Source organism: Ursus maritimus, assembly GCF_017311325.1.
Source record: "Ursus maritimus isolate PB19 chromosome X unlocalized genomic scaffold, ASM1731132v1 scaffold_X1, whole genome shotgun sequence".
Lineage (NCBI taxonomy): Eukaryota > Metazoa > Chordata > Mammalia > Carnivora > Ursidae > Ursus > Ursus maritimus.
Genome location: NW_024423319.1, coordinates 123946385 through 123970993, shown reverse-complemented (window position 1 = coordinate 123970993; position 24609 = coordinate 123946385). Strand labels below are relative to the sequence as shown.

At 48.6% G+C, this 24609-nt stretch overlaps 1 protein-coding gene across 1 annotated transcript in view; it reads right to left on the bottom strand.

The window, feature by feature from the left end:
* DHRSX (dehydrogenase/reductase X-linked) overlaps positions 1-24609 on the bottom strand; it is a 141440-nt gene that overhangs the window by 17182 nt on the left and 99649 nt on the right. The window contains 2 exon segments of the mRNA XM_040635035.1: positions 5110-5317; positions 15665-15766. Of these exon segments, the coding sequence (XP_040490969.1) occupies positions 5110-5317; positions 15665-15766 (310 nt within the window).

Sequence of the window (24609 nt, the reverse complement as noted above, 5' to 3'; positions counted from 1 at the left end):
CCCAGGAGCCGCGGAGAGCTCCTGTCTCTTCCTGAGCTCGCCCACCAGCCAGCCCGCGGTGCTGCGGGCATCCCAGCTTTCGGCCGCTCTCTCGGGCGTGCTGTAGGGTCTCCCTGTTGCTTAAATTTGCAAGTTCTCCGACGACCTGGGATGTGGAGAATCTTTCCGTAAGTTGACGGCGAGATTTTCTGAGGGACTGCAGGAGTGCCTGGCCGTCCGCGAGTGACCAGCACATCGCCGCCCTCGGGGACTCAGTCCTGCCTCCTGCCGTTTCCCAGGAAGCAGCTTTCCCCCGCAGGAATGTGACCTCACAGCGTGGGCTTCATGCAGCCTCCTGTCATGGGAGCCCACGTGCAAAAGCCCAGGTTTGCTCACGTGCAAAAGCCAAGGTTTGCCCCTGGGGGGGTCCACCCAATTGATGCTGCAAAACGGACCTCTGGTTCTTCTGTCTTAAGGGACTGGTGCAGGGGGGCAGGTCAGCAAAGGCTGTCACCAGATGAACTTGCCAAGGAGCGTTGGCTCAAAGAATTCGAAACGTGGCTTTTTTCTTTTTTCCTTTTTGGTGGGAGGGATTAAGAGAAAAATATAGGGCCGTTCAAAGCACAAATTCCCTCCCCAGCGCAAGACAAGCCACAACCCTCCAATTATTGTGAAGAGACTTATTTTTTGGGAAATTTCTCCTGTCTGCTCCCCGCAGGGGAGAGGAGGAGACGGCTCCAGGAAACGGGGAGTGATTATGTGCAGGGAAATAAATGTCGAGTTTCGTCTTGGCCTCGGGCCACTTAGGCGCCATGGGCACGCCAGCCCTGGATGCAGCGCTCTCAGCGTTGCTTGGTTCGGACCCTTAAAGGGTGAGAAGCATCAATGTGCCCATTTCTCCAGGGTAAACCGAGGAAGGCTGTGACGATGGCTTTATGGGGTAGCACGGAGAAGAAAGAACCGAAGATTGTTAGAAATAGTAAATGGAGGAAAAGTCAATATGTTTGTCTACGGGAGGTAGGACAAACGTCCAAGAAGGACGAGTGATTTCAGGAGAGGTTTCCCCTGGCGGATTTACGGATAAAGAAGCATCCACGGCGGAAATGGGAAGGAATCACAGCAAATTCACAGGAGGACGCGTGCCCCCCACGGCGGTTTTCTAAATAAAACCCCAAGGACTGGAAAGGCACTTGGCGTGGAAAACAACGAAGAGATTGAACGTTAACAGATAAAAGGGAGCAGAAACACAGAATCAAATGACTGTTCTCACTGCGTGGGGATAAACGAACTAACTCAGGAAATGGCTGCACGGCTCGGTTCTACATGGAGTTTTTAAAGCGTTCCTTTTGTAGTAAGGGGTGTCGGAAAGGAGAACCCAAACCCATAAACATAGATCTTTATTTTCAGAAAATAAAAATGGTGTAATTACTTGAAGAATAATTTAAAGGTCTATCTGAAACAAAAGTTAGAGACGGTAATGTGGTAGGTAGCCTTTTGGAGGGGCAGAAAAATGTTTCTCCTATACTTTTGAGTTCTGTACCCGAGGGCTGCAAATTAAACTGAGGACTGCCAGCTTTACAGGGAGAAATCATGCCGATTTCACTTTTAACTTTACATATATGGGGGGTCTTCATAGAAAAGTAGTAAAAACCCCAAAGACACCATTAGACTTGGGTTTATATACTAGTTTACAGCGCTTGGTAAATGGTGGAGGGGTGAGGAGACAAAGGAAATGGGATTTGGGCTTCCACAGGTGGTAAACTGAAAAGGTCCATACATATGTATATATATACTAGTAGAAGTTAAAGGGTTACTTTAGTACTTTTTGTGACTTTCTCGGAGGCCCAGACGCACCACCTAATGTGTATTCGACTTTCTTCTTGGGGTGCACATTCTATGCGTTTGGGCAAATGTCCAATGACATGTAGGCACCACTATGGAGTCCTACAGACTAGTTTCACTGCCCTAAAACCCCTCCATGCCCCACCCCGTCATGCCTCCCTCCCCGCACCCCTGGCCAGCACCCATCTCGGAGGTTCTGCTTTTAATCAGATCTGGGGAGACCAACATATACCCGTCTACACCATATCCATCAATACACTTTCTATGTTGTTTCATGGGTTATTTAACGACTCCCACACCAGCGGTCAGGCCTCCTTCTCAGCAGACTTGCCCTATACTGCCACATCAACATCTCATAGAACTATTATCACCCCCCTTCCTCCCAGAAAACCACGGACCTTCTGTATCATCGTAATTGTTTCAGAAAAAGCGGGTTTCCAAAGTCCAAAGTCATTATGCCAGAAATTGTGCATAGGACCACGGGATTTATCAGACAAGATCTTGAGCTGCTGAAAAACACAATTTATAGAGTTTTCTTATTGCAATAAAACACACGTGTCCCTGAATTTGCATATCATTCACGGTATGTGAAGCCCGCGTTTTCAGCTCATCGTACACGACTTAATTCTCTCCTTGCAGTTGGAGACCACGAAGCACCAGCCAACGCTGAGAGTTTATTACAAGAAAGAAGGTCTTCATTAATTACGTTGATGGATGCTGTGGCCCGTGGGTGAGTCACCACTGAATGCCTGCCACGCTGGCCTTGTGGACGGCTTCCTTTTATACAGATCCACAGGGAGTATTAGCGGTCATGGTCTGTCCGCTGGCCTTGGATAACTGTGTGTGCGGAAGACAGCACGACCCAGGGTGTCATGCTCATGTCACATTAATCTGCTGCATTATTTCCCTTCTGGGCCATCAATGCACAAGCGCATAGCCAACAGTGATGGAACATCCGTCTGCTACCGCGAACCCGGGTGCTCCCTGGGTCCGATAATGAGCAAGATGGGTCGTACCCATTCGTAGGCAAAAAAATCCCTCCTCTCCAGACACAAGCTTTCCCTTGGTGACACAGACAAGTGTTGCATTGCGCTGATCTCTGGTTTTCCACGTTTCGTAATCCCGAGGACTATGGAAATGTAGGGTGCCCGCCCGGGAGGGGTTCAGGAAATATCGTGAGCAAAAAAAAAGGGGGCTCTGTGTTTTCCCAGAAACAGCCCAGGACATTGGTGACCACGTGCAAATCCCAGCCTCGTGCAAACGTCTGGCACGGCTATGGATAGAAACACCGCGGGCACTTCAGCGGCCTGTCACGCATCCCAGAACACCGTGTAAACCCTCGAAAGCTTTGGGGAACACCCGAATCCGTGCAGGGGAGTTTATTCACAGCACGGGGTTCCACAAACAGTGATATAACGGGCTGGGAAGATGCACGTACGAATGGACGGATGGATTAGCTCCCCACCCCTGCCGAAGTTAAAAAAGTCTGGGAAACTCAAACCGAAATAGGTATTTTCCCTGGGATGTAGACACATGCCTGTAACATCTCAAGGATTATTGCTCCGAAGCGAGGTCAGCCTGGAAGAAAGGGTTCCGGAAAGGATAAAGGATCTGTCGCCTTGGGAGCGATGGATAGGTTTCCTTACAGATTGAATTGTGTCCCCCACAAGAAAGATGGGTTGAAGTCCTTCCCCCAGGATGCAGAATATAACCTTGCATGGAAATAGGGTTTTGACAGAGCCGACGAAGTTAATGGGAGGTGTTCAGGGTGGGGCTCTAACCCTGTATGACTGCTGAACTTATAAAAAGGGGAATTTGGGCACAGACGGGCGTGTGCGGAGGGAAGAGCACATGCAGGTGCACAGGGGGGAGATGGTCCTGTGGGGACGGAGGCAGATCAGGGGGCCATGCATATGTAAACATTTGCTGACCATCACCAGGACCTGGGAGAGGAGCCTGGAACATACTCTCCCCCAGAGCCTCAGGAAGGAATCAGCCCGGCCCCACCTGGATCTCTGACCTCCAGCCTCAGAGCATCAGCTCCCGTGGTTCTAAGCCACCCAGTCTCTGGTCCGTTGTTACGGCCGCCCCAGGACGCCCATACAGGGAGCACGCCACGAGCCATAATGTGGGTGGGCCTCGCCTAATCAGTTGAAGGCCTGAAGAGGAAAGATGGAGGTCTCCTCCAAAGAAGAAGGAATTTGGCCTCGGGACTGCAGCTTGGAAATTCTGCCTGCATTCTCTGTTTTTTGGCTCAAGATGGGAACACTGTCTCTTAGTTGCATCTCTAGCCTGCTGGTCTACCCTGCAGGTTTTTGGATGGTCCCTACAATCTGTGGGTCAATTCCTTAGAGCAAATCAACCCATCTCTCTCTTGCTCATGTAGACATATAAAACATCTATAAACATATATTATATAATAACCAGAATTACATTATAATATATAATGTATAACAATTATAACACTATAATGTTATATATGTCATATATAATTGTTATATAATTATAAGTGTTATACAACAATTAGTTACACTATTCATAACGTATATATTACATAACAATTATAATAACATTGTTATAACATATATAATGTTATATAGCAATTATAATTACAATGCCGTGTACATACATGTTACACACATGTCATGTGACAATTCTATTATGTATAACATACTATATAACAACTATAATCACATTATAATGTTATAACATACGTGATGTTATGTAACAATTATAATCTTAAGAAGGAAACATAATTACGGAGCTATAGCAATTATACCTCGATAAAAAACGCTAACAACGAAACATGCACTGGAGAACGCAGTAACACAGAGCACTACAAAATGTGTGCACGGGGTTTTGCAGGGATTCGGATAACAGAGCTGTGTCTAAATCAGTGCGTTTGTACTGCTGTGCAGTCTTTTCTGTGATGCAATTTCGACTCTGAGTGATTGCCTAGTGATAGTAAGGAAGATTTTTTTTTAAACATATGCTTTGATTCCGTCATGTGTAAAATGAAGATAGTATTTACCTAAAAGCATTGCTGTGCTGTATTCATGGGCTGGTACAGATAACGTGCTCGAGTCTGTGACCGCAAAACAGTAAGTCATCAGTCGCTAATACTCATTATGATTATTCGTAAGACAGGTTTATTCCAAACACTGGTCGGTGAGGCGCACCGTTTTCCTGTGATGCTGAGCACTGTGCCCCACGCGTCACCGCGTCAGGCCCGCGAGGGAGGCTGACGGGCAACCTTGACCCCCTGGACAGCCGGCCGCGAGCACCCACCTGCCCTGCAGGTCGTCCATGTTCAGCTCCCCGATGTAATGCGTGGCCGAGGAGACGGTCAGCACCCTCGCGCTGCGGCCAGGAGATCCCGACTCCTTCATGGTGTCCAGGAGGAGGTTGGTTAGCAGGAAGTGACCCAGATAGTTCAGCCCAAAGTGCTCCTCAAAGCCGTCCCTGGTTTTCCTCTGAGGGACCATCATCACCCCGGCTGGAACAAAGCGGATAGCAGGGAGAGTTACGCATGAGATGGGGCAGCCGTGCCACTGACGGGCTGCAGGGACGTGGACCCATGGCCGGGAGCCAGCCAGGAGGATGGGCTCGGGTCCCCGTTGCCATGTCACGTCCTGCTGCATATGTGGTGGGGAAGGGGCCAGGACATCATGTCAGCGCCGGCAATGCTCGTGAAACAGCAGCATCTGGGAGAATGTGAGAATGTCCTGAATCACCAAAGATGCACCCCCCACCGCCACCCCGGGAAGTTAATTCTTCTGGACAGAACAGCTGTCTGCACAAACAAAGGGTTCCTTGTTGTAGGAGCTTCTGAGACCCATTGGGATGCTGATGTGCAGGGTGGGGCGGACGGAACCCAGAGCCCAGTTCCCCAAACTCATGTTGCCATGACACCACCACCCCCCATTCACAGGGCATCCCAGAAATGGACTCATTCTTCCCGGCGCCCTGTGCAAAATGCGGACCCAAGTATGCACACCGGGCGTCCTTGCCGTCCCCGCCCCAGACCCCAGTCCAGCCCTGTTGGCTATTATCCCACCAACACATTCATAAAAGCATGTTCCGTGCTTGCTACATGCATGCTTCCCCAAGCTCAGAACAACTCCACCCCCATCGGAGCAAACCTCGGCGATTTCCCTGTCCCCATGTCCTTTCCACGGATGCTGGCTCCCGGATGTGCAGGAAACATGCCTGGCCCGTATGGGTCCGTGTCCTGGAGCAGCCCAGCCTGCTTGAGTGTGTATCGGTCGCAGTACATGTATGTACTTGTATGTGTATGGATGTAGGTGTATTTCACGTGTCTTCTGTGCGCATCTGCACATTTATTGTAGACATGTCTGCATGTGTTGCAGGTGCTTACATGCATTTGCATACGTGTGCCCATGTAAGCACACACACATATGTGCTTATATGTTTCCAGGCACGTTTGCATGCACATACATATGTATTTATGCAAATATATCGCTGCGCGTGTGCAGATGAACATGGGCTTGCATTTAAGTACGTCAGCAAAGGTATCTGCATATGCCTCAGTGTTCACAGCTTATGGGTTTGCATAGGTACTTCTGTGTCACGCACGCACATCGATGTGGCCACTTGTACGGCATTCCTGCAAGTGTTTGTGTTTGTGCATATTTTGAATTTGCAACTGAATCTACTTGTGTAGGACCTGCATGCATCGACACACCTACTTGAGTGTGCATTTGTACACGCTTGTATTTCACGTGCATGCGTTTCTCTAGGTGTATGTATTTGCACCTATGTATGTGTTTGTCCTTATGTGTCTTGCATGCGGACAGACAGATTTACTTGCATACGTACACGGGTATTTGGTGTGCATGTGGAGGCATTTCTACATGTGATTCTCTGTGCTTTTCTATACACGTAGACAGTGTTCCAGCTGGACCGCGAGGCCCCTCCCTGCACACATGGGCCACAGGGCACGCCCCACCCACCTGCACCCACACAACGCACTTTGTGCATTCACAACCCTATACATCGTGCCCCCGGGCAAGCTTATCACTTGTGGGGTGCTCAAGGGAAGAGAAATGTCTGATCCAGGCTGTGGGCTTCATGGCACCTGTATAGTGCTTTGGGTGTAGTGAAGTGGTACGTCACATTAAAGTCACATAATAGAAATGAGAGCCCGTGAGCTCGATCCCACACACACCTGCTATGCTAAGTGCTTTTTTCCACGTCCCTGAATGCCCCATCCTCTGAAAACACGTCCAGGGGATTGAAAATGTACCCCCTGAGCTTACTACTCTAAAACATCACTTGGGCAGACCTACAGGGAGAGAACCAACGTAAATCGGGAAACGAAGCCCCATCGGGTCTTATACATTCAATAAAAGGTGTATTTAAGAATATCCACAGTCATTCAACTCAGCTAAGAAAACATTCCCAAAGGGCACCTGGCATCCATGGCTTTAAGCGGATGTGAAGTCTGGCATTTGGAGAATAGGTACAGACCCCCCTGGTGATGCCATTTTCTGGATTATTATATTTAGCATGATGAAGCCAGATATGCAAAACTCTGTCCATGCCTAGAGGATTATAGATTCATAGTTGGGGGAGCTGGAAAGGGGCCTCCACATGGTTTCAACACTTGCTTCCTCGGGAGACAGAGTCTGCGTCCCATCCCTCGGATCCCGGCTGCCTCATTAACTTTCTGTAATGAGTAGGATGTAGCAGCAGTGACAAGATCAACGTACCACTTCCAAGGCTCAGTCAGGAAAGACCCACATGGTTGCTGGGGATGCTGTTGCTGGAGAGAACAAGCTTCATTGAAGAGAAGGGCCATATGCACCCCAATGTTCATAGCAGCATTGTTCACAATAGCTAAATCGTGGAAGGAGCCGAGATGCCCTTCAACAGATGAATGGATTAAGGTGATGTGGTCCATATATACAATAGAATATTACTCAGCCATCAGAAAGAACCAGTTCTCAACATTTGCTGCAACATGGACGGCACTGGAGGAGATAATGCTAAGTGAAGTAAGTCAAGCAGAGAAAGACAATTATCATATGATTTCTCTCATCTATGGAACATAAGAACTAGGAAGATCGGTAGGAGAAGAAAGGGATAAAGAAAGGGGGGGTAAACAGAAGGGGGAATGAAGCATGAGAGACTATGGACTCTGGGAAACAACCTGAGGGCTTCAGAGGGGAGGGGGGTGGGGGATTGGGATAGACCGGTGATGGGTAGTAAGGAGGGCACGTATTGCATGGAGCACTGGGTGTTGTACGTAAGTAATGAGTCATCGAACTTTACATCGAAAACTAGGGATGTACTGTATGGTGACATAACATAATAAAAAATTATTAAAAAAAAAGAAAAAAAAAGGAGACTGGCTGGTGCCCTTGAGACCGCCATATTGGACAGAACTCATGGGAGTCATCTGGTCAACCATCGTAGCTGAGCCTGAGTGGTGGGCAGCACCAACTCCCCAGCACTGAGGCAAGCCATCTGGACATCCAGCCCCAGGTGAGCCATCAGGTAAACAGAAGCCTGAGCTGTAACTGTAATAGGACACCTGGAGCTGGACCCGCCCAAATTCCTGTGCCCCCAAACTGCAAGCAATAGAAATGCTTAGTATTGAGCCACTAGGATTGGGGGTGGTTTGGAACACAGCAATAGCCACTGCAATATCACTGCATGTCTAAATGACCAATTCCTAGAACACCACTGCATGCATAAATTATCAGTTCCTGGAATATCACTGCATGACTAAATTATTAATTCCTTGAATATCGGTGCACGCCCATTATCAATTCTTGGCATACTGGTGCATGCCTAAAAGATCAATTCCTAGAACATCATGGCATGCATCAATTATTAATTCCTGGAAGAGCAGTGGATGGCCATTACCAATTCCTGGGATATTACTGCATGCCTAAATCATCAATTCCTGGAATACGTCTGCACGCATGCATTACCAATTCCACATTAGCGAGCCCCACCTCGTGGGACAAATGACTGTCACTAAACTCAGCCTTCCAAGTATCCAAATTCATTGGAAAATAGCCCACATCATGGAATAGGGGATGTGGGGCTCCATCCACAGGGATTATTCTGAATTTTGCGGTGTTACTCTGCAGTGAGTTCCTAGGGCTTCGATTTGGTTAGTTGAGGACAATGTGTTAAAAGAAGTAACTCTTGTGGGTTATTCCCTTCGTCGTGATGGCCTCTCGTGAGCGCCTGGAAGTTGGTAGCAAAGAAAATGGCTAGGGGACTCTGGTGAGCCGAACCTTGCAAGAGGCAGGTGCATGGACCTTGGGTTTCACACCCCTGGGGCTGACCTGCTGGACTCATTAGTTATTTCTGGGGCACCAATGGTCCAGGAAGCGGGCATAGGAGCTGAAGGACAACCACAGCCTCATCTCCCGTACACGTACAATACCCAACTCATTCCGATTTTCTAGGATAATGTACATGACGAGCAAACGTGGGGTAACTGTTGAGCTGGGGGGAAATGCCAGCATGGATCTTTGTTGGATGCAAGTTCTGGCGACAGATCATGGCACAAACTCACTGACCCAGCCTCCAGGAATTTGACAGTAAGGATGTTCTGGGCCAAGAGCGAGTTCAAGGTTACTCCAGAAATCATAAGCAGTGTTTGGAGCACATTCTTGGCATTAATCGTATCATTGGGGAACGCGAACTTTTAAGGAGCAATGAGAACATCACTGCCATGCATACAGTTGGTCACCTCTTGGAAATGTCCAATCCATTCTGGGCCTCATGGAAGCGAAGTAGGGGATCTCGGCACCCAAAGCCGTCCGAATCCTAATCCATGATTATGTCGCATACTGAGAATCTGCACGTTCCTCTCTATTCTAAAGCAAAATGTCTCAGACACCCCCCTGTGCACAGCATCATCGATCTCAGATGGCAATATTTATTGAACGTCTCATACGTGCTGAGGGAGAAATGTTACCTGCACCAACAGAGCTGCCTTTGTCTTTTTGAGATACTGCTGTCACACGAGTGCTTTGGAGGGCTGTCCTTTGATAGTGAGCGTTACTGAGATCTCAGTATCTCCCTTTGCTAGCTGAAAAATGGGAAAAGGTACAATAAAAATATCCGCTCATCGATCCACGCATTTGATCGGGGAGTGGACTTGCATGCAGAACAAAGTGTTGTTCTTTATGGAGCAAAACAAAGAAACAGAAAAGGTATGTCCTAATCATGGGGGAGGAGAGAGAGTTGTGTGTCTTGCAGGGGACGGGAAAGGCAGAAAGAAGAGAGAGAAAGGGGCGCTTTCTGGCTGGTGGCATGTGGCCAGATGATGGCTTCATTCCACAACATGAGGAACATTTCAGAAATGCCACCATCACTCTGGGGAATGAATGCTACCCCCATTCAGAGCCACTGTCCCTGCCCAAGCTTTGGATTCCATTGATTGACGCATCAGTGGCACTCACAGAAAGCAAAACCAAAGACGTCTGGAAGCTGCCAACCGTGGTAGTCAGGAAAAGGGATATGAAAATGTGGGGACAGGGGAACAGAACATTCTGGAAGGGAGCAATGAGCGTTTTGATTCTGCCTATAAAACATGAACAGGAAAGGGGTTGTCCACGTGCCTTGGAGAAGGACGCTGGGAAAATCTGTAAGTCAATGAATGCCTGTGGTTCCAGGCAAGACTGGGGTCTTGCAATGAACCCATGGGTGCATGAGTACTGGGGTTGAGTGCTTAGCGGGTAGTGAACCTGCAGTGACATGTGGCCCAGTCAAAATGTTGAAATCAAAGGAACAAGTACATGTGTCCAAAGTAATTCCTCAATGTGAATACAATGGGAAACACATTGGTAGGACTGCTGTGTGGATGGGTCCCCATGGCATGACCAGGCTCCATATTCCCATTTCCATTCTGGAATAACTTTCTCCATGTTGTTGTAAAAGACATCGCCCACCCCACACCCCATGATGATGGTAAGGATCCAATTGTTTACTGAGTATGTTTCTTAAACGGGCAACAAATCTTGACGGCAAGTACCATCCACTTGCATCCGCCATATGCACCGAGGACACCTGAGACCAGGTGCTTTTCAACAAACAACTCTTGGAAGAGCTTCTCAATGACGTGCTTCTGGGGTGTCTGGATAACTGGAAAACCACTGTATTTCTCAGCCCACTTCCTGGAAGCTCATGAAGGGCATTTATAAGAACAAAGGTGTTCCATGCACGCCCACGGCCTCCAGCCTACTCTTCTGGCAGTTCCGGGATCACGGTAAATCACATCAAACGGCACTGGAAACGCCCACCACCAGAAGAACATCCAACTGCCTTCTGTTCTAGGGAAACCCATCACACAGCAGAAAATGGGGAGGGAGAGACGTTGGAAAACAAACAGAAGGCACCGATGAGAAGTGGTCTACACACATTCGGATCCAATAATCCATTGACGCATGCACACGTGGTGGTGATTCACCAGCTTCCGTGTTCCTGGAAGGGAGACCAGCTGACAGCAGAGCCTGTTTTGCATAGGAAACGCCAAGTGCATAAATAGGAAAATTGCTCAGGCATCTGCCTGCCCAGACACAGGTACCATGTTACTCCGCGCTCAACTGCTCCGCGGTCTTCTGTGGATGCAGACTCCGTCGGTGTGCACCTGGCCCAGGAGAGAACCGTTTACTTCTCAGGATTATTTTATTTCTCAAGGGCTACCACTGACATATTTATTTTTAGTAATTCTTGACGTTGGGAAATTCATCCATTAGAGGTTTGGGAAGAAGTCCTACAAGGATAAAACATCAATTCCGCGCAGTTATTTCAAAACTATCTGTGATCAGGTGGGGGGATGGGAGACTGGATAAGTAAAATTTTGATGTGAATAAACTATAAGTACTGAGCTGGCTCTCCAGGAGATATACTATTGATTCTTTTTGTGTTGGATAAATCCTCAGCTTGGATCCCGAGCTTCCAGAAAGAGGCAGTCTGGTTCTATTTTCATCACACTGGCAAATGCAAACACCATTTCCTTTCAGAAGTACTTAACATTTACAACATCTTGATCGCTCTTATCTTTTTTTTAAAAAAAGGTTTTATTTATTTGACAGAGACAGAGCAAGAGAGCACAAGCAGGAGGAGCCGCCGAGGGAGAGGGAGAAGCAGGCTCCCCGCTGAGCAAGGAGCCTGATGCGGGACTCGATCCCAGGACCTTGGGATCCTGACCTGAGCCAAAGGCAGATGTTTAACTGACTGAGCCACCCAGGCGCCCTGCTCACTCTTAAGAAGTAAAAATATGAGAGAGAGAGAGAGAGAGAAGAAAACACAAAATCTAGCTCCCCTTGATCCCTGGGAGTGCCCTTTGTGCAGTCCAACCGGGGCTGTTTTCCAGGAGGTGGCACAGGTGTGGTTGGCTCACAGAAGTGGGTCCCGTGAGCACACGTCCTTTCAACCAGTCGCCTTGGTGGGAGGAGATAATGTCACAGAGGAGGGTCTCAGGCAAATAGTTTTGGGAAATTCTGCAGACCCTCTTGACCACTAACCAGGCCATGGCCAGGGTCCTCCTCTGAGAAGTCCTGAGGTTGGAAAACCTGTTTGTATCTGCTGACTTCTCCAAGTATCTCCCAAAGCATCTGGACTCAGAATTCCCATTGCACACAGCAAGGACGAATGTTCATGCATAAAGTAAGGTGAGAGACACGTGAGAAATGCCTTCTCTTCCTGTAAATCAAGGTAAGTCTGAGCACACTGGGCTGGAGAGGAATCCATTTGCAATCTTGACCGCACCGTCCTGGCCGCCCCACTGGCCCCAGGGCCCTTTGTCTCTGCGGCTTTCCTCCTATCCTGGGTTCCATGGGATGCCACTTCAGAAGCCTGGGGGCTTTTCAGACAGATCACGTTTGAGATGCAGTCTTTTCTTTCACTTACATGACGGTGTTGTCATATTTGAGGTGGCACTTTCTAGGGCGAGGCATGTCACAGATTAATTAGTGGTTGAGTGTCTGTCTCCTTTGCCAGAGTATGATTTCCATGAGGTCAAGGGTGCTTGTTTACCACTGTATTGTTCCCGCCTGTGAAACACTGAGCTCACGTAAGGTGGGTGTGTGGCCTGAATGATGACCACCGGCCCCCCCAAAAGTTGTCCACATCCTGAATCCTTGTGTGGGAGACAGAATAATGTCCCCGCAGACGTCCACATCCTGATCCCCACATAGTGGACAGAAAAATGTCCCCACCAATGTCCATGTCTTGATCCCCATGTGGGAGACAGAATAATGTCCCTGCAGATGTCCACATCCCAGTCCCCATGTGGGAGACAGGTTAATGTCCCCATAGATGTCCATATCCTGATCTCTAGAGCCTGTGAATATGTGTCCTTGCATGGACAAAGGGACTTTGCAGATGGGATTGGGTTAGGAACCCTGTGATGGGGATGGTCCTGGAAGACCCCAGTGGTCCAAGTTCACCACAAGTGTCCTCACAAAAGGGAGACAGGAGGCTCAGAGTCAGAGAAGGTGATGTGCAGATGGAAGCAAACATCGCAGAGAGACAGAGAGGGAGTTGCAGATGTCACCCCACTGGCTTCGAAGATGGTGGCGGGAAGTGGCCATGAGCCAAGGAATGCTGACAGCCTCTAGAAGCTGGAAAAGGCAAGTCAATTCAAGAGAAATCAAGGAAATTTCAAGGAAAATCAAGGGATTTTCCCTTACAGTGCCACCTGGGGCTCAGGGATTGCACACAGAGTGTATTGTGTCTCCATGTGTCTGGGACAGGGAGCAGCAATGGTAGGTCCCGAGCACAGAGGATGGTGTGTATGGAGGAACGTCTGGGCTGAAGTGAAGTCAATGTGTGGACGGGATTCCCTAGAGGGAAAGCAGACACGGCGTACAGAGGGTCCAGCCTCCCTGAGTCCACACTTGCTTGGTTTACCATCTGCAGAGAAGAGACCAGGGGCCAAGGTACGACCACTGGGGTCACCTTGAAAGTGAAGAGCAGAGAGTGAATCACCGAGCATCCATTGATGATATAACAGAGTCCTGTAGTGTATGTGTCTATAAAATCTCACAAATTCGGGACAAGCACAACACAGTGCTTTCGTCCTGCTGTTGACAAATTGCTCCACGATGAGGTGCTCTGGTCACTAATTATTGAGGGTATTACGTAGAATGAGGAAATAAGATGTCTACTTGGACTGGATATCCCACAGTCCTGCCAGCTCGTGTCTACATTAGTGATTTATGATATTCTAATTCTCAACATTTATAATACTGATAAATGCCCTGACACCCTCACCAGCACCAAGATGGAGGAATCCTCAAATAACTGATTCCCGCAAATAAATTGAAGGTGCGCCCATTTCGGGAAACCTTGAAAACTATCAAGAAAGGTCGGTGTAGAAAGGAAAATTAAAAACATTCCAAGCCTTCCCATGAGCACCACCAGCACTAATAACACACACACGGTGTTTGTTTCCAGGCTAAGGAGGTGGAAGTGGTGTTCATTATAACTTTGTTTCGCACCTGCACATCACAGATATATGTGCGTGTATCCGTACACATAAATACATCATTGGAGTTGGACCCTCTAAGTCGTATACGCTACGTGTTTCCTTCACTGAGAATTTCCAATCAAACAGGTGCATTGGGCAGAAGTCTGTCTATCTGTACCCCCTTCCTGCCCGCCAACCCCACTGGTACAACAGAAAATGTTAAAACATGTTAAGACAACGAGAAAAAAGCCAAAGGGACAGCAATCGAATGCTGGAAGCCAGAATCAGATGGACCAACGTGGTGTAGCCTTAGTATGTAGACTTACGCTCCCTCTTCCCCGCAGATTATGTTCCTATCATCATTCTCATAATTTCTTACTATGGTAAGAAATTCCGTGGCAAAGGCCTTTGGAGAAGAGAGTCAATTAAGTCTCTTCAGCTCAGGAAATTCACCTCGATTATGCAAGCGGGCCCGGTGGAATCACAGGGGGGTCCCATGGTAATGTTCTCCCCGCCATCCAACAGGTGAATGATGTAACAAATGTTTTACATATTTTGGAAAGAAGGTGTCGTGTTTGACTGATAGCAGTTCTCTTCACCCTATTAATATTACCATTTATCTCCCCTACACAGGATCAGCTGGTCTCCAAGTCTGAAGGCGATGTGTGACATTCTCTGGGCACGAGTGGTTTTCTACCACACTTCCCATAGTTTCGGTGTTCCATATGGATTCAGTCTGGACCTGGGAATGGTGCTCCCTCCTCACTGTGGGGGGTCTGGATGAACCTCTACGACATCTCCCGAGTGTAGCAGGGGAAGAGAGGAATGCCTCAGGCACCAAGCTGAGACACCAGATGTATCCGTGATGCTCTTAAGAGCTGAGCACGGATGAAAGAAGGGGTTAGGGTCAAGGTTGGTTGGTGTTGAAGACGGACAGGTGGGCAGGTTGGAGGCAGGGGAAGGGGAGATGTGGACTCCATATCTGTATCTGAGGAGTGTTGGCCGCAGGGAAGAAGTCAAGAGGCAGTTGGGCATGGAGCCCACATACGGATGACCCCTCTGGGGATGTGCTGAGGATTTTATACGGTAACATCTGTGAAAATGCTCAACCTCTACACATTCATAACACAACTTACTTATTAGCTCACATGGGCCAGCGGAAATATCGACTGCGTACAACCTATTATCAGGCTGACCATCATTTCAAATTGATTATGCCAATGACAAAAGCTGAATGTATCAATGAAGCAAAGCCACGGTGACCACAGCACATATACTCATGAATTTCCTTGAAAATCCTACTTTCCCAAAGGACTTCTTTCCCGGGACAGCTACCGTGCATGTCTGTATCAGAGTTAATGTCTGGATTTCCCCAGGACTCACCGTTATTGACCAGGACATGGAGAGGGATTTTCTTCTTCTTGAACTTCTGGACGAATTGCTGGATGGACTTCAGAGACGCCAGATCGCAATACAAAAACTCCACTGCAAAAGGACAGAAACACCAGATTATCTTCCGACCTACCATGGAAGTTACGATGGTTCCTAAATAAGTTAAGTTCCATCCCACCTGGGGAGTGACACTGGATTTTAAAGATGAAGGTACAAAGCAGGGAGAAGACCCTCCATGAGTCATGCCCTTGAAGATCCCCTCTCCTTGAGTGTGGATGGGACCTGTGACTTGCTTCTCGTCAACAGAAGAAGGCAAAAAACGGAATGTCAGTTCTGTGAGTAGGCTCCTTTATACGGCAAAGATGATGGGATGTCACTCCCATGACCGCATTTCCTTAGGTAAGTCTCCTCTTGCTAGCAGGCTGGCAGAAGAGAGAGATTCTCCTGTTGGCTTTAAAGAAGTAAGCTGCCATATTGTGAGAGGCCATGGGGCAAGATCCTTCCAGCAGCTTTGGGGAGCTGAGAACAGGCCCTGGCCAACAGGCTGGAGGAATGTCAGAGCCTCAGACCAATAACCTCAAGGAACTGCATTCATCGAACAAATAACAGAGTTTGGAAAGGCATTCTGAGCTCCAGAGGGGAATTGGAGCACACAGCCCTTCCGAGCTGACATCAGTTTGCTGGGTCATCCTGCGGCATGATGGTCTTTGTATGGTGACATCACTTTGGGTCTCTGGGACCAGCTCTTGGGAATGTGCTCATGTGGACGTGGGGGCCGTAAGACCCCAGAACAGAGGGGAACACAGCTCCCATGCCCAACAACCAATGCCCTCTATGGCACACATCCCAGGGGCGGGACGTGTCTTCACGGCTTTGTTGTTTCGTGCTTGTTGTAAAACATTTTAAATATCACAACACGGGGTGAGGGGCACCTGAGTGGTTCCGTTGTGGGGCTCCACACTCAGCAGGGAGTGTGCTTGAGATTCTCTCCATCCTTTTCCCTCCGTCACTCCCCTCTCTTGCTCTCTCTTTCTCCCCCCACTAAAACCAATAAAGAAGTCTAAAAAATTATCACAATGCAGGAGAGCCAGCCACAAACCCTCGGTTGGGAGGGTATGTATTTTGGAACATATATATTTGCTTTCACTTGGATGGGACATTTTAAGATAGTCTATAGTCCCCAGCTCCTTCAGTGTGAAGAACAAAGCCTACACGTGCCAAGTCGCATGGCCAGTGAGGACGAGGAAGTACCCCTTTTCAGTATTTTCCATAAAGAAATACGGTGGGAGTGGGGGTGCGCATGTTTCTGGATCAAAGCCCCCTCCAAGTGCAATCTACAGATGGGGGCCATCCTGTGAAGTGTTGGTTACCAGTCTGCCATAAGACAGAGCCTGACATTGAGAAGAGTGTTTAGAAAGTTAAAAAAAAAAAAATCAACAGTCATTTTATGTTTGCTGAATTCAGTGATGTTTAAAAGGCAAAACTGGAGGCCTCCATGTTGCATGTTTTTAAATTTAATTTTTCTAGTAACTCAGGTCTGCCCCATCTACATCGGTATGAATCGGTGACAGATTTGGGAAAGGGGAGTCTTGCCACAGATGGTTTGGGAAGTGCTCTTCTAGAATACAGTGCCATCTGGATAGGCATTCCTGAGACACCATTCGAGTTCTTCCCCAACATATTCACGAGGATATAATTTTTTTTTAAAAGGCTACACTACTTTCAATAACTGGAACCGATGATAACAGGGTTGGTAGACACACATGCCCAGCTTCCAGAACCAGAGCAATGTTACTACATCTTTGTAAAGTCAGAAGATGCTTTTTCTTTGCTCCCTGGAGGAAAGGGCTCCTAACCAGCCAGAAACATGAAAGCCACCTTTCCACTTTGAGATCATTGCGTTGTGAGGCAGCCGAAGGGCTTGGCCCCATTTCTGCACGCTATGGCGATAAACACCTGCTTTCCTACCTTAATTCAGGAACCGCTCCCCCTCACCCTTATGGCTGCAGAGTTATCACCAGCACAAAGGGGAAGGATCGCATGGCAGAGGGCGCTAATGTTGCATAGGGAATCTGAGCCCGTAAACCAGGCCCCATCGTTGGGGAGGGCAGAGCAGTCACTGCAGACTAGAACTCATCCCACAGTCCATCCCTGACAACGGGAACATACGAGGCAAGTTGCCACTTGAACAGAAGCACCAGGACTGAGCTCACACAAGACACAGGAAATCTCATTTGCTAGGGGCTCAGTTGGCATATCCACCTAAAATCTGCATTTCCTCCACCGCCCAAGCCCCACAGTGTGATTGGAAAACGGGGCGAGGGTCATTGATCCAGCAGGGCACCTGGGAGTCGGAGATGGGAGGAGACACAGGTGGTATTTTCCATTCTACCTGGAATGCCATCAATGATACCTTCCATTTCTATTTGGATATTTACAGAAATTTTTGAGAGACTTGAATGTACCCCTCAGGGGCAAGAAGTACCATATGTGCCAAATAGATGAGTGGAAAATACGAGGTATACCAGTCATCCACACAGACAAAATGGAAGACCCAGGAAGGAGATGTGAACCCTGAGCCACTGGTCCTCATTCAAAACCAATATGGCGGCCTCCCACTGTGGGGCGGTGAGGGGGAGATAAATTCTTCTATATGTTGATTATAGTTTTGAAAAGTGAGGATTAGGAATAAAAAAGGCCAAAAGTTACCAAACAAACATGCAAACCCAATGGGGGAAGGACCTCATTCCTACAAAGTAGGGATATCTCAAGACTAAAACTTAATGGGACACAGAGAATTATTAGCTATGATCTCAATGCTCAATCGATATGATGCACCATGGTAGAGCTGTGCCATTTCCCACCACATTCTCTTCAGAGTAACATAACATTGCGCTGTATTTCTCAAGAATTCCTACATATGCAGGGAGAGACAGCGAGAATCCCAGTTCTTACAGGAGACTTAGCGAGGGTCTATCTTTGAGCATTTGACAGCTTGGAGAGACAAGAAAAGAAAGAAGGACCCGAGAAAGCTGTGATTAAGACACTTGACAAGGCTGAAGGATGCAAATTTACAAATAGGAACGAGTCTTTTGTAATGAGGAAGATTTTGTAATTATGGGTTCCTAATTCTCTCCATATTAATATGTGAAATTGATAACAAAAAGATGAAACTTTCAGGGAAATGAATACTTTTCTGTGAAAATACTGATTATTAAAAATCTGCAAAGAGGCGGCATCAAAAAGGGACGGGGGAGACAAAATCTGGAAAGCACTTGACCCCGCTGGTAACATCTATACGCACAGATGAAAAAGTCGCGAACACACATGTAAATTAAAAAACTCTTAGGGATTGAACAAAAGCGAATGTGTCTAACAGGAGGGAAAAGAGCACAAGATCATTTCCGGAGAGGTCATCTGTTTAAAGATGCCTGCCGGCAGAAAAAGCTAGGATTGACTTCACTCAGCTGCCCGTTAACTGCTACCCCTCGCGATGGAATGGGGGTGAATTCAGGAAGAGCATGCTTCCCGAAAGGTGGACAGGCATTGTTTGTGGGAAGGGGCTTCCCCAGTGGGAAATGACAGCTCTCAACCTTGTCCCAACAGCAAAGACACCTGTCCCCGGTGTCCAGGGTCAGCTGGTGCTAGGAAACCATGTCCTGCTCTGTCTGGAACAGGAGGCGAGGCACACGTGTGCTGTGAGCGGGGGCAGCCAGAGCCGCCCCGGGACCCAACAGCACATTCCAGGAGCTGCCAGGCGCTGCACCGACTTCGGGCAAACCCCAGGGCAGGGGGGCAGCTATTGGAGGCTATGCCCCCCTCCCTTCCAGAGGGAAGGAATGGGGACCCGCAAAGTGCCGGGGTCCAGAAGGAGGGCAGTTTCCTTAGCACTCCCTGCCCCTCACACGTTGCTCTGTTCCTCTTAAGAATAAATTTAGAAGCAGACGTGGCGGCTGGCTGTCTATGCACACACTGCGCTAGTCTGTACAGACGTGAAATCCTGCTCTCTAGGTCTGCAGCACAGAGGAGCCTGCCTCCAGAAGTGTCCATCACGGGGGTGGGGGGCAGTATTCTGTGTGCATGTGCAGAGATGGAGAGACCAAGGCAGAGACAGCGAGATAGGGAGAGGAGACAGCTCAGACAGACAGAGACGGAGAGACACAGAGACAGAGAAATAGCACAGATAGACAGTCAGAGAGACACAGACACAGACTCAGGGAGACAGAGACAGACACAGAGACAGAGGGAGATGGGGACAAAGGGAAACAGAGACAGAGGGACAGACACAGAACACAGAGAGATGGTCAGAGAGACACACAGACACAGAGACACAGGGAGACAGAGATAGACATAGAGACAGAGGGAGATGGGGACAAAGGGAAACAGAGACAGAGGGACAGACACAGAACACAGAGAGATGGAGAAACAGACAGAGAGACAGGGAAACAGAGAAACAGAGAGAGACACAGACATACAGGGATACAGAGAGACAGAGACAAGAGGGACAGAGACAGAGGGAGAAAGGGAGACAGCAACACAGAGACCATCAGAAAGAGACAGAGACACAGAGAGACACAGAAAGATAGACACAGAGGCAGAAACAGAGACAGAGGGACAGACACAGAACACAGAGAGATGGTCAGAGAGACACACAGACACAGAGACACAGGGAGACAGAGATAGACATAGAGACAGAGGGAGATGGGGACAAAGGGAAACAGAGACAGAGGGACAGACACAGAACACAGAGAGATGGAGAAACAGACAGAGAGACAGGGAAACAGAGAAACAGAGAGAGACACAGACATACAGGGATACAGAGAGACAGAGACAAAGAGAGATAGTCAGAGAGAAAGATAGACACAGAGATAAAGACAGAAACAGAGAGCGAGAGAGACACAGATAGGGACAGAGACAGAGGGAGACAGAGGGAGACAGGGAGACAGCAACACAGAGACCATCAGAAAGAGACAGAGACACAGAGAGACACAGAAAGATAGACACAGAGGCAGACACAGAGACATAGTCAGAGACAGACAGACACAGAGAGAGACAGAGACATAGAGGGATACAGAGAGACAGAGACAGAGAGAGATAGTCAGAGAGAAAGATAGACACAGAGATAAAGACAGAAACAGAGAGCGAGAGAGACACAGATAGGGACAGAGACAGAGGGAGACAGGGAGACAGCAACACAGAGACCATCAGAAAGAGACAGAGACACAGAGAGACACAGAAAGATAGACACAGAGGCAGACACAGAGACAGAGAGATAGTCAGAGACAGACAGACACAGAGAGAGACAGAGACAAAGAGACAGAGGCAGGCAGACAGCCAGACAGGCAGAGCTCCCTGGCAGGGAGGGAACACAGTGAATGAAGGAAGGAGCGTTTTCTTCCTCCCGCTGCTGGCTCTGAGGCCCCGCTGCCAATGCTGAACGTTGGAGCTGTATTTCCAGGCGGGGTGTGCAGGGAGGGAAGGTCCCCCGGAGAAGTAGGCTGTGCTGACACCGTCCGGGCAGAGAACGGCATCAGGCCTCGGGCAGAGAACGGCATCAGGCCTCGGGCATCCGTCTGGAACGAGGCTCGGGGACTTGTCCAGATGCCCATCCTGGAGCCCAGGACCCTGTGAGGGGTCCCACAAGGCCTCTCCCAGACGGCAGCTCAGACAGTACGCAGCTCCACGTGGCACACCACCCCCCCTCTTTCCAACACGCAGGGTGCATGGTACTGTTCAGAGCGTTCTATCGGGTCAGTCCTACTACAAAGACCCAAGTACCTTGACCCAGCCTTACGGCCAGCATCTGAGACCTGGGGCCCTGCATGCGACAGCTGCCCGTCCTCGCAGGGACACGGTGGGCACAGCCAGGCAGGGGCAGCTCGTCCTCAGTCACCTGCCCAGCCTTTTGTATTGAAGACTCCCATTCCTTAACCAAAGACGTCTTAGAGACTGGATGTTGTCTTAGAAGGAGCTTGAAAGAGCAACCCGTCACCCCTCTGTGCGCCATGAGTGTCGGCTCGTCCTTGTCAAGGGAAACACCTCCTCAGACAGTCCATACTACAGACAGATATTGTCCATGCCCACGCATATGTACCCACGCCACCTCCAGGGAAACCCATTTCTCTTGGTGTTCTCAACTGGTTTTCTCTCTCCAGAGATACCTGTCCCACCCACCCGGCATTGTAAGACCCTGCAGATTCGAGCCCAAGCAGCTCAAGCATAAAACGGCAACAGCCACCACCCAAAAAAGCCAACAACAACATGACTCATGAGGTTTGGTACGCGTTCTCGTCAACATGTGTGGAATTTTCAGATTACAGAGCCTGAAGACGGTTGTGATGCCCACATTGATTAGGAAAGTGGAAACTGACAGAACACACTTGACGTGCCCCAAGACAAAACAGCAGGTGCCCCCGAAAGTGCTTTCAACATAAAGAGGAAAAAGCAGAATGGAACCAATGTATAGACCAGCCGATTAGGAAGCACTCAGCGTGTTGCATGGAAACAGGGGTTTCTAAAGAGCTTGGAAACAATTCCTTCTCCAAGGAGGGGAACCGTCCTCCTGCGGATCTAATTTGCTTTATGCACCCAGAGGGCTGCACCAGCCCTGATGCTCATGGGTTGCTCATTAATGCAGGTGCGATGTGGATGCTGCATATGGCTTAGGTATCAGAACATCACAAGGACGTTAGCAAGGGCTTCGTGCCTGCTGGTCAGCATGGTGTGCCTCTTAAAACTTAACTCCTAAGGAGGGGTTTCCTGCTCGGATCCCATGCCAATGTCTCCATACCCAACCATGGGGGAAATGCAAATCGAAAACCCAAGGGGAGGTGACCCTGCACCTGTTAGCATGCTAATGACCAAAAAGACAAGAGGTAACAGGTGTTGGTGAGCATGTGGAGAAAGGGAAACCCTCATGCACTGTGGGTGGGAATGCAAACTGGTGCAGCCGCCGTGGAAAACGGCATGGAGTTTCCTCACAAAGTTAAAAATACAATTGCCATGTGATCCAGCAATTCCACGTCTGGGGACACATCCAGTGGAAATGAAAGCAGGGGAGGAAAGAGATAGGCTCACTGCAGCATTCTTTACAGCAGCCAAGAATGCATGCAACCCAAGCTCCCATCGATGGATGGATGGATGGACAAAGAAGAGGTGGTCCATCCACGTAAGGGAATATGACTCAGCCTTGAAACAGAAGGCGATCCTGCCATTTGTCACAAGTGGGTTCACTGCATACACAAAGTGGAAGCTACGTGAGATGATGGATGTGTTCATTGACTCGATACGGTGATCATTTCGAAATGTATACATACAAGAAATTATCATGCCACTTCCTTAAAAAAAATCACCTTGGACGCTCTAAAATACACAGGTACCTCCATAAATACCTCAGTCATGAAAAAAAAAATTCAAATGCTTCAAGGGAATTGCTTGGTGGCCAGGAATGGGGGAAAATGGGACCCCAAGAAACGCCCTCCTGTGCCCATGGAACCAGCATGCTAAGTGGTGGTATTATGGGTCAGCCAGAGGTGCTAACAAAGCAGGTAGAAAGGACAAGCATCAGCCACATGGGAAGCACAGTGAAATAGTTGTACGTAACCAGGTTTTTAGGACATCAAGAGAATTGCTATCTACGGCATCTGACCTCCTCGGAGGCTCTCAGGCTCACCCTTCTTGCTCGCTGGTGAGAAGGGAGTGTGGTTACTTGAGTGTAGACAGCAGACGAACAGCTTGAACCCAGGGAGTATAGATGCATCTGCACATATAGGTCTGTCCTCCCTCTGGGCGGGACTGGGGGCTTGAGGGGCCAGCTGTAGCAGATGGCTACACTGCGTGACAACATATCCCATGTGTACTGGCTTGAAATGACACCCACTTATTATGTCCCAGTTCTTTAAATGGGAAGTCTGGGTCAGGGAGTGCCAGGTCCTTGGCTCAGGGTCTCAGGAGACTGAAAAAGTGTCAGATGGGGCTGGGGTCTCAGCTGTAGTTCGAGATCCTGTTCCAGCCTCATTCAGGTTGTAGGTGAAATTCAGTTCCCTGAATTTGTAGGACTGGGGTCCAGTTTCCTTCCTTCTCCCTCCCTCCCTCCTCTCTCCTTTCCTCCTTCCCTCCCTCCTTTCCCTCCCTCCATCCTTCCTCCTTCTTCATTCCTTCTGTCCTTCCTTCCTCCCTTCGCCATTTTACCCCTCTTCCTTCCCCATTCTTCCTTCCTTCCCCTTCCCTCCTTCTTCCCTCCATCCCTCCTTCCTTCCCTTCTTCCTTCTCTCCTTCCTTCCCTCCATTCTTCCTTCCTTCCCCCTTCCTTCCTTCTTTCCTTCCTTCCCTGCTTCTTGCCCTCCTCCCTTCCTCCTTCCCTCCTTCTCTCTCTCCCTCCTTCCTGCCTTCCCTCCTTCCCTTCCTCCTTCCTCCCTCCCTTCCCCTGTTCCTTCCCTTCTTCCTCCCTTCCTCCTTCTCCCTTCCTTCCCTCCATCCCTCCCTCCTTCCTTCCTTCTTCTCTTAAACAAGCTCCCCTGAAGACATCCAGACTCTGATAATCTCTAGATGAATTGATTACACAATTAATCAACTTTTCAGACATAGAGGGCATAACGAAACATTCCAAAAATGTCGGATTTTGAAAATTCTTCGGGCACTATGGGGAACTCCAGAATTTACCACTTCTGTAAACATCACCGTTGGCTTATCATGCTTACACTTTGGGAAAATTTTTTGGACTGATTTCATAAAAACAGAAGGCAAGAATCAATTTCAGTAACAGGTCTTGGGTTTTTGTTTGTTTTATGTTACCTAAGCACTAGAAATCATTTTGTTTGGTTTCGTTTCGTTGCTTGTTTTGGCCTCTCCTCTTTCCGCCGACTTGCAGACAAACAAGGCAATGATGGTGCCTGGTGCTCTGTGTTTACTTTATGAATATTTCATGAGGGAGGTGG